At 66.1% G+C, this 9985-nt stretch overlaps 2 protein-coding genes across 2 annotated transcripts in view; one reads left to right on the top strand and one right to left on the bottom strand.

Moving 5' to 3' along the window:
* Positions 1-4907, top strand: part of CHLRE_08g358553v5 (uncharacterized protein) — a 5942-nt gene extending 1035 nt beyond the window's left edge. The window contains exons 2-8 of the mRNA XM_043064736.1: positions 1-20; positions 410-661; positions 952-1096; positions 1418-1467; positions 1636-1818; positions 2345-2826; positions 3150-4907. The exon at positions 1-20 is cut by the window's left edge and continues 216 nt beyond it. Coding sequence (XP_042921737.1) covers positions 449-661; positions 952-1096; positions 1418-1467; positions 1636-1818; positions 2345-2826; positions 3150-3378 — 1302 coding nt within the window. The 5' untranslated portion in view covers positions 1-20; positions 410-448 and the 3' untranslated portion in view covers positions 3379-4907. The remainder of the gene's footprint in view (positions 21-409; positions 662-951; positions 1097-1417; positions 1468-1635; positions 1819-2344; positions 2827-3149) is intronic.
* Positions 4908-4919: 12 nt separating this feature from the next.
* CHLRE_08g358554v5 (uncharacterized protein) lies at positions 4920-9895 on the bottom strand. Its single transcript, XM_043064737.1, has 7 exons — positions 9379-9895; positions 8915-8998; positions 8508-8628; positions 8079-8215; positions 7621-7870; positions 7110-7233; positions 4920-6746 (listed from the first exon to the last, which is right to left on the bottom strand). The coding sequence occupies exons 1-7, from the start codon at positions 9598-9600 to the stop codon at positions 6269-6271; spliced, it is 1416 nt and encodes a 471-aa protein (XP_042921738.1). The 5' UTR covers positions 9601-9895; the 3' UTR covers positions 4920-6268.
* Positions 9896-9985: the final 90 nt, after the last annotated feature.

The following is a 9985-nucleotide window of genomic DNA, read 5'->3' on the forward strand; positions in this document are numbered from 1 at the left end:
CCTGCCTGACCGGCCTGAGGGTGAGCGGGAGGGGTGGAGGGGGAGGGATAGGGGGTGGAGGGGAGGGGAGGGGAGGGCGGAGTTAGGGGGGAAGAGGGAGGGCGGATTTGGGTAAGGGGTGGGCAACAAAACAATATATGACACGTACGGCGTAACATGGGAGCGGCAGGGCAGTGCGAGGCACTGGGTGGGGTCGGCCGTGGGGTGATGTGGAGTCGCGGCCGACACATGGCGGCGCCGTCACTGGCCCTTCTGTTGCCACGTGCCGGTGTCGTCCGACTGCCGCACACAACACAAACATCATCCCACATTCCAACTCCCCACTCCGCAAACCTCACACCCACCCTACCTACACACCCACCCACACACCCAACACCCAACCCAACACCCAACACACGCACCCGCGCAGTCTTTGGTCCTGCACGAGGCCACGTCGGGTCTGGGCGGCATGACGGACGCCTTCGCGGCGGCCCTGGCCGACGCCTGGAGGCGCAGCAGCAGCGCGGCGGCAGCAGCAGCAGCAGCAGCCCCGGGCGGCAGTAGCAGCGACGGCAGTAGCAGCGACGGCAGTAGCACTGCTGCCGCTGCCGCCGCTGCTGCTACTGCCGGGGGCCTGACGCATCTGGAGGTGGCGTTCACGCGCTACAGCCTGCCCTCCGAGGTGGGCGGGGGGAGGGGGGAGCAGGGGTGGGCGGGGGGAGGGGGGAGGGGGTAGCTGGCTTTCCCACACCCCGGCCCGCACCAGACTGGGGGGCCGTGGGACCTTACTTGCATGGGACGGGGGGAAACGTGTGTTGGCGAGGTGTGTGTTTGCTACCCGCACCCCCGCCAAGCCAGCCACAACCGTCAGCAACCCTCCAACACCCCCCCCACACACACACACACACGTTTCGCTCCTCCTCCCCGCCTCCTCCCGCCCCCCCCCCCACACCCACCCCAACTCCCAAACAGGCGTTCAGTGACGTGGGCATGATGGCCCTGGCCGAGTCCTGCCCGCGCCTGTCCCGGCTGCGGCTGACGCGCTGCGGCGCCGTCACCAACCGCTCGCTGTACGCGGTGGCCGCCGCCTGCAGGGGGCTGAGGGAGCTGGCGCTGGGTGAGCAGGAGGGCGGGGCAGGGGGTGGGGGTGAGGGTGGGTGAGGGAGGGCGGGGCGGGTGGGGATGACGGGGGGTGGAGGGCGGATGGGGGTTGAGGGCGGGTTACATGCATGATTAGCCAGGACATGGTAGGGTGGGGGGAGGTTGAGGGGGTCACGTCAGACTCAAGTAAGTCGGGGTCTATTAGGTGCACAAGAGTGAGGGAGAGGGACTGTGTGCGGTTCGAAAGTGGGTAGCGAAGGCGTGCGCGGCGCAGGGCATGCGTCTTACCTGCCTACCCCCCCTCCCACCCTCTTCCCACCCCCCCTCATGTGCGCAGGCGGCTACCACGAGCTCATCACCGACCACGGCACTGTGGTGCTGTTCCAGGTGGGGGGGGGGGGAGGGGTGGAGGGGAGGTGTGGAGGGGAGGCGTGGAGGGGTGTGCGCGGGTGGGACGGATAGTTTCGCACCCCACGGACCAGTGCACGTGTCCTTGATCCCTCACTACCACCCACCCCCCCACCCGCCCCCCACCCCACATCACCCACCCCTCAGGCCTGCACTGCCCTGGAGCGGGTGTGGCTGAGCGGCAAGCTGCGCCGCGTGACGGACGAGTCGGCGGAGGCGCTGGCGGCGGGCGCGGGTGCCGCGGGCTGCCTGCGGGAGGTGCGGCTCACACGCGGCATGGGCGGCCGCGCGCTGGCAGCGCTGGGGCAGCAGTGCGGCGGCCTGAGGCTGGTGAGGAACGGGGAGGGTTGTAACTACCAGCCCAAACTAAACCAAAACCAACGAAAACCAGCGGAGCACAGGCAGAGGCGTTAGTTGCAAGCGATAATACTTATGGGATGGGGGCCGAGGCGTCGTGGAGCAGCAGGGCGAGCGGCGCCGGCGATAAATGTCGCCGCCCGGGCTCGGTGGCGCGCACAACAGCACAGGACAGGCACGCGGACGCGACAAGCAAAATCGAGGGGAGGGGAGGGCAGGGGAGGGGGGTGGAGGAGGGGGTTTGGGGTTGGTGGGCGGGGTTTTGCGAGGTGAGGACAATGGGAACAGGGGGAGGGGCCTGGGCCGTGGGGGTGAGGGAGCAGTACGGATCTGGCCGGGGGCAAATGACATGGGGCCGCGATCTACACAAGGGACAAAGGACACACGCCCCTTGTGCTTTGTACCACATGTGCACACGCTCACACATGCAGTCGCCCCCACCCGCCCACCCCACCTCACCTGACGTCACCATTCCCCACCCCGCCGCGGCCCTGCGCAGGTGGACTGCTCCAAATGCGAGCCCGGCGCCATCACGGCCGCCGCCGTGGCGTCAATGATGGCGGGAGTGGCGGCACGTGCGGCGGCAGCAGCAGCTGCAGCAGAGGCGGAAGCCGGCGGTTGCAGCAGCAGCAGCAGTGGCAGTAGCAGCAGCGGAGGTAGCAGCAGCGGATGTGAGCTGCGGGTGCTACTGCCGCCGGGCGTGTCGGCGGCCGAGGTGGTGGCGGCGGGCAGCAGTAGCAGTGATGGTGCCGGTGCCGGTGGCGGCGGGCGGGCGGGGCTGGTGGAGGCGTCCCGCTGGCGTGTGGTGCTGCCGCCACCCACTGCCGCTACTGCCGCTACTGCCGCTACTGCCGCTACTGCCGCTACTGCTACTGCCGCTACTGCCGCGGCCGCTGCTGCTACTGCCACCACGGCGGCGGCGGCGGCATGTGCCGCACCCGCCAGCAATGGGAGCGGCGGGAGCTACCTGGTCCCTAGCAGGTGAGGGCGGCGGCGGTGCCGGCGTGAGGACGGCAGTGCCCGGGACCCGGCGGAGAGGGACGTGTGGGGGTGCAGGCGCTGGCGCAAGTTCATACCGTGTGTGGTATTCGAGCACAGCGCCCGGCCGTAGTGTGCCTGTTGCCCCCCGTGGCCTACTGACCTGCTGCATGGCGTGCGTGTGTGTGTGCGTGTGTGTGTGTGTGTGTGTGTGTGTGTGTGTGTGTGTGTGTGTGTGTGTGTGTGTGTGTGTGTGTGTGTGTGTGTGTCACCCGTACGGCGTGTCCTGATTCGGCATGCCCCGCCCCGCCCTCCTGCTCACACAGGCCCCCTGGCGCCGGCAGCCCAGACCCCAAGCACACGCGGCCCGCGGGCGAGGAGGTGGTGCTGGTCCTGAGCCCGCCGCAGTCGGCAGCAGCGGCGGCGGCAGCAGCGGCAGCAGCAGCAGCAGGAGCCGCGGCACGAGGGGCGCCGCGGCGCCGGCGGCAGTCGTGGGGCCCGCTGGCGGGCGGGCGGGCTGTGGGCGCGGGCGCGGTGCTGCAGCCCTGCACCTAGGCGGCTGCTGTTGTGGGAGGCGGTGTACGGGGGTAGCCCCGATGGCGGCGTGATGGCCGGCGACCTGTGTGCGGGCTGACGGCCAGGTGGGCTCCGGCCACACATAACACACGGTGTTGATAAGGAGGGGCAAGAGCAGGAGGAGCCACACACGGCGGCAGGCAGGCAAGCAGTCACAGTCGCATGGGGTCACACGCCGAGGCGGCGGCGGTGGAGGCCGCTTGTACCATATGTACGGGGGTGGCGTGTAGGTAGCAGGGGCACACACACACGCACACACAGAGACACAGGGACCGGCACGACCGGATGCGGGCGCACGGTACGACACAGCATGCTGAGAGTGATGCACACATTAATTCTGTCTGGGAATGCATTGAACAGCTACATGTCATGATGAGTAGTTGTATCAACCGGTATTGTTTCTGCTCGCGGCGTAATGACCGTCGGGGCTGTATACATAGCGCGGGATTGTTCCACACGTGGCACTGGCACCGCACCGCCGTGCCCGACGAAGCTAGGCGGTTTTGGGTTGTTGCCTAAACGGGTTTGCATGTGAAACGGCTGTACAGTAAATTACTAGACGCGGCGGCGGCAGTGCGCAGCAGCGTGTGCATTGAGGTGATATCGCTCACCAGTCACAGGTGTTACAATGATATCGATTTTAGTACCGTTAGTGTGGCGAAGCTGGATTGGAGCTGGGAAGGTTGGGGGCGCAGCGAGTTAGCTGGGAGAGCCGAGGAGGGCCGGGGGGAGGGATTGGACAGGACGTGTGCTGCTGCCCCGAGGTGCCAATTGCCAGCAGTACTGTGTGGATGTGTCGGCACCAGTCTGCGTTTCACACCGAGGGATGAAGTGTTGCATGATGTCACAATGAGGGAGCATAGCTGCATAGGCCAGAACATTGATGTAGGGTGTGACATGTTGTGGTGAATTCAAGTGACCGACGCCAGCCACACGCTGGTCAGGACTACCCCACCGCCACACGCGCACACACGCATATGCAATCACACCACACATATGGACACACAAGTCCGGTCGCGGGCGCGGCCTGCGCCACACAATTCATCGCGGCGTCTAGATGCAGTTTGCGTACGACTGTTTAGAGTTGAATGGCGGATTTCTTCATCCCCGCACGGCGTTTTATGTGAACTTTTGAGGTTTTGGAGTACTGCATTGTGGAGTTGGCGCGTATGAACTTTTGAGGTTTTGATCTGCAGCACTGTGGGGATGACGCGGACGCGGACGTGGTGCAGGGAGGCCAATGGAGGAAGGAAGGGCCCATCCGCCCTGCGCCCACATAAACCAACACACGTGTACCATAGTCGCACACGACAACTGAATTTCGAACGACGACGGCGGCGGCAAGGGTCTGGCGGCGGTTGCAGCAGCAGCGGCTGCCCTGTAAGACGAAACGGCTGGGCACTGTGGGCAGCCGGGGCCGGCGTCCGCGGCTGTGTACATGTACGTGTGTGGTCTGACTGTAGCACTGTAGTACAGTAGTAGGACTGCCGGCAAGAGACCCATGTAGATGCCTCAGGGCGTGTTCCGCAGGGTTGTAATATTTGTGCGGCGTAGAACTACCGTCCGCTCACACTGACACGTGAGCTTTGAACAATCCCACTCCGCGACTCCGAACTCACACATGCCCCCCATCAGGGGAACCCCAGGCCCCCATGGCAACACATGCCGTACACACATACCACCAGTACCCACATGGTTGTTTCGCCCTCAGGCTCCAGGCACGGTAGTGTGTGGAGCTTGTGCCGCCGCCCCGGCAGAACCCCCACCCCACCCCCCCGCCCGCCTGCTGGCCGCCACGGCTGTGTTGCCAGCCTACCAAGACCCCTTCCCCGCCGAGGCCGGCGGCCTATGTGGGTAAGTCCGAGTGGATGTGTCACGTGCGGCCCACCTGCCGCCCTGGCACTCTGACGAGCTACCATTTATCATTATGATGATCATCATCTTCAAGCGTCTTATGCCTTGCAAGGTGTCTTGCATACCGTACTATGACCCATCCGAAGACCCATCCGAAGGCGACGTGGAAGTGGAAGCAGCACGCGTTGTGCCAGGTTGCAATTCAAAATGTCACATTTCAACAAGCACACCCCCATCACTACCTGCAGCCAAGCCGCGCCCGCGCCACCCGTGGACCTGAGCAAATGTGTGTGCATCATGAAAGGGCTGATAGAACGAGTCGCCACCGCGCGTTTGTATGGGAGAATGTGTGTGTGCGTGTGTGTGTGTGTGTGTGTGTGCGTGTGTGTGTGTGTTTATGTGTGTGTGCATGATGGTGCCCCCGAGTTATGTCCTGGTCTGGCTCCGGCTATGCCACACCCCGCTCCACACACCCGCACGACGTCCCCAGCCCCCACCTCCAAGGGGCGACTCACGCCAGTCCCCTGACTCACGCACAGTCGCCAGCAATGCAATATGGAGTCCGTCTACGGTAAGCTCCTGTAAACGACCTGATCACTTCGATACGTCGAGACACCACACAACCACTTTGAGCGGCGTGAGACAAAAACCATGGACCTGCAAAACTCTTCCAACAATACCGTATCTCTGTCTCGTAAGGTGGCACGCTAATGACTTCGCATGGCGGCGGGGTGAGAAGTAGACCGCGCGGCCCCCGACCGACATGTCCGACACCAACCGAGGAACCATTAAACCAAACTCAACTTCTTGCAATAATGCCAGACATGCATGCATGCATTGCGGTGTTATCTGCCGCCGCCGAAAAGATCTCCTGCCGCCGTCGCACCACGTGGGCAAGCAGCAGCCCCACCCGTGCCACACAACCCAGTGCCAATACACAGCGCGCGCGCATGCACAACCACGCGAACCCCCGTCGCCCCTCCCCACGAACCGGTCACGTGTCATGCGCTTCCCCTCACACCACCCCCACCACCACCGCACTCGACGCGCGGGCCTCCGCCGCCGCAGTGCCCGGCAGCGGCCCACCCATTACCCAGCCGCCGCCGCCGCCACCCAGACCGCCGCCGCCGCCGCCGCCACCCAACTCCGGATCTACAACAGCCGCAGCCGCAACCTCCTCCGCCGCCCGAAGCACCTGCGCCTGCAGTTGCGCCTGGGTCTGGGTCTGGGGCTGCAACTCCACATCCCGCAGCTCAGCCGTTGCCGCGGACACGCCGGCCTGTGCCCCCACTCCCGCCGCCTCCGATGGGCCCGCCGGCGCCTCCGCCACCTGTGGGGCCTCCGGCACCACTGCAGCCGCCGCTGCTGCTGCTGCTGCATCTCCCGCCTCCGCCTCCGCTGCTGCTGCTGCTGCTGCTGCCGGCGGCGGCGGCGGCTCCAGGGGCAGCTTGACGCGCACCGCGGGGTGCAGCCCGGCCGCGACCTGGGCCTTCCTGCGGGTGGGCAGGGCGGCGAAAGAGTATGTGTTGGGGTTGGGTGGGGGTTGGGGTTGGGTGGGGGGGGGGGAGAGGGGGATCAGAGCTGGGGAAGAGGAGGGGGAGTGCGGGTTGCCACCGGGTCAGACATCGGGAAGACACGCGTGCAGAATGTGCGTGCAGGGTTTCGATGATCTCCTCTCCCTAGGTACTGACTACCCCGCCCGCCCACCCACCACCCACCCACCCACCCATTCGTCCAACGCAATGACCCAGTCTGGTTGACACAGGTGCAGAATGTCCGTGCTGGGATACGATATTGCCCTACCACCCGCCCACCCACCCACCCACTCACGTGCCCCCCTCCCCCCCCACCCGCACCTGTACGCTGCCAGTCGCTCTGCGAAGCGATGTTTGTTCCAGCCCGCCCACTGCTGCGCCGTTAGCTCGGCGGCGGTGCGGCCGCAGCCTCCCGCCTCCCATTCCCACAGCTGCAGCAGGAAGCCTGTTCCGGGGGCGGGGGTACACTCATGATTAGCCAAAGAAGTGGTAGACGGTAGACCATCTTGGGGAAGCGGGGGGCGGGGATAGGCGGGTTGGGGGTTAACTCTGAACCAATCCCGGGTTCGGGCGTAGCGTGGCGGTGAGTAGGTCAGGGCGCAACCGCCTCACACGCCACTGCAGGCCTCCGCCGCCTCCGCTCCCCTGCAACCCACTTGTGGCCCGCCTCACGCTGCTGACCGCGGCGTCGGCATCAGTTTCCGTTCCTGTTCCGTCTACACTTCCATCAACTTATTTTGCTGTTCCGCCTGCACCGTCTTTCCGCGGTCGGTTGCTCCCTCCCTGTGCCCCAGCCCCCCCCCTCCGCCCCGCCAGCCCCTGAGCCACCCACCCAGGTTGGGGTACACGCACGGCCGCGCCGCCTTCACCACTCGGAAGGCCGCCTCGTAGCCCCAGGGGGCGGTGGAGGAGGAGAAGGAGGAGGCGGGCCGCGGCAGGGCCGATGGCGAGGAGGTGGCGGAGCCGGAGGGCGAGGCGGCGGCCGAGTCGGCGGCTGCCACCGCCTGCAGGCGCGCCGGCGTGGCGGCCGCGGCGTGGCGCTGCCGCCGCTCGCTGTCGCGCCGCTCCGCGCGCTCCCGCTCCTGTGCGTGACGTGTGACGTGTGTGTGTGTGTGTGTGTGTGTGTGTTAGAGAACGCAATGCAAGGAAACACGTTGCGTGTATGTGTGTGAGCGTGTGTAGTACAAGCCCCAGACAGCTCTCCCTCCCTCCTCTTCCGCCTTACTCCTCCTCCCCTTCTGCTACCTGCCTCCCTCCTCCCCCCTCTCCTCCCCTCCTCTCCCCCCCCACCTCGCGGTCTGCCATGAGGTAGGCCACGCACACCGAGGCGGAGCGGCTCATGCCAGCCATGCAGTGCACCAGCACCACACACGGCGCCGCCGAGGAGGAGGCGGAGGCGGCGGCCGCAGTGGGAGGAGGGGCGGCGCCTGGGGCCGTGGGGGGCAGGCCGTTCACGTGTTGGCGTGTGTGCGTGAGGGGAGGGAGGGGCAGAAGCGCGGTGTGTGTGGGGCCGCCGGCCTCTCACGGGCCCGTTATGAGCCCGCGCGGCCCCGGGCCCTCACCGGCCGTGCTGGATGCCCACTGGACACCCCCACGACGCCCCCGCGCCGTCACGCACACAGGGGGGCGCCACCGGGGGAAGGGCGCCGGTGCGCCCCCCCCCCACCACCACCCTCCAGAGGCCGCAGCCCCCACGCCCCCAGGCCGCCGCGCTCTCACCCGCACCAGCCGCCGCCGCCGCCGCCGCCGCCGCTGCCTCCTCCTCCGCCTCCTCCTGCCGCCGCCGGCCCTCCTCCCGAGCGGCGTCAATGAAGGCAAAGGCCACGGGCAGTGCACCCACCTGCGGATGTGGGCAGGCGTGCGTGCATGGGGTTAGTCGGAACTCGGCACCAAACCCCACACCTGCTCCCACCAGCCCCTGGCCAGCCCCTGTCACCCCCGAACCCTCCCGGTCCTAGTGCCCCCTTCAACTTCCGAGCCCTTTGCCAGCCCCTTGCCATCCTCCGCGCCTTCCCCCCTTCCCCTTTCCCCCTCCTCCCCCTGGTGGTGATTGGAACAAACTAAATGCCCCCTAACCGCGTGCCCTCCTAACCACGTGCCCCCCCACCTGTTTCCCCCCCCCTCACCAGGTCCTCCTGCTCGCAGTCCTCCAGCGCCAGGCGGCAGTAGGTGAAGCGGTCGGGGAAGGTGGGCCGCAGCTCCTTGCCCACCTGCGGGACATATGTGCGAGTATGCGTGTGTTTAGGTTGTTGGGGTGAGTTGGGAAAGCAAAAGGGTGACGAGTTGACAGTGTGGGGTGTGAATGTGTGTCTGGAAGTGTAGGTGTGGGAGTGGGCGCGCAGGGCCAGCCGTTGGCCACACCCGTCACCCCGGGGCAGTCACGTGCCCCTCATGCGACTCAGCAGGCCTGCACACCAGCTGTGGCAAGCATTCCCATCCCTTCCACTTCCCCATACCGTCACACGCCTTCAAACCCTCGGAACAGCCAATGTGCGGCAGTGCGCCCCCACACGTGCGCTCACATTTCTTTTCCCCGCAGTAGGGGCTCTTCTGCCCCACACCCCACCCATCCAACCCCCACGCCGCGCACCTGCAGGATGTGCGTCACGCCCAGCTTCTTCAGCAGCATGTAGTCGGCCTCGTGCGGCGCGGCGCCCAGCAGCAGGTAGGGCCGCACGGCGCCGGGGGCTTGCGAGGTGAAGGCAAACATGGCGGGTTGAGCGGTCGCGGTGGGGCGGGGGAGGCCGGGGCCGCCGTCGTCGGCGTCTGAGCGGGCCTTGTCGATGGGCCTGTTAGCCAGGAGTCCGGCCATGAGCTGCAGTCGGCAGGCCGCCGATCTAAAAGCCGCCCGAAGTCGCCCGCAGCTGCGCCATGCGAGCGGCGCAACGTGAGAGGTTCAAACGCGGCGTGCCACTTCCTGGCGTTTCTGTGTCGACGCGCTAAAGTTGTAGGACAAGAACTCAAGAACAGACGAGGCAAAACGACTCCGGAATGGGGCAAAAGCGTAGTCGAGTTGGAAGGCGACTCTGTCTTTTTAGTTTGGCACGCTAAAGGATTGCAGCGAGTAACTTGGCGCTAGAAAAGGAACAAGTACATATTGCTATTACTGTCACTCGAACTATTGGAGCTCACACCGCGGCTAAATGGATTCAGTGGTGCTGACACAAGCAGCGTGAGGCGTTCATCGTTCCCCCGCC

The sequence above is a fragment of the Chlamydomonas reinhardtii genome, chromosome 8 (genome assembly GCF_000002595.2).
Source record: "Chlamydomonas reinhardtii strain CC-503 cw92 mt+ chromosome 8, whole genome shotgun sequence".
Lineage (NCBI taxonomy): Eukaryota > Viridiplantae > Chlorophyta > Chlorophyceae > Chlamydomonadales > Chlamydomonadaceae > Chlamydomonas > Chlamydomonas reinhardtii.

Bases quoted from the DNA above. Each gene is read 5' to 3' on its own strand.
- CHLRE_08g358554v5 (XM_043064737.1), bottom strand. From the start codon at position 9,600: ATGGCCGGACTCCTGGCTAACAGGCCCATCGACAAGGCCCGCTCAGAC. The intron at 8,999-9,378 runs GTGCGCGGCGTG...TATGTCCCGCAG, and splicing joins GCGTGACGCACATCCTGCAG to GTGGGCAAGGAGCTGCGGCC. The intron at 6,747-7,109 runs GTGCGGGTGGGG...GCCCACCCGCAG, and splicing joins GAGCGACTGGCAGCGTACAG to GAAGGCCCAGGTCGCGGCCG.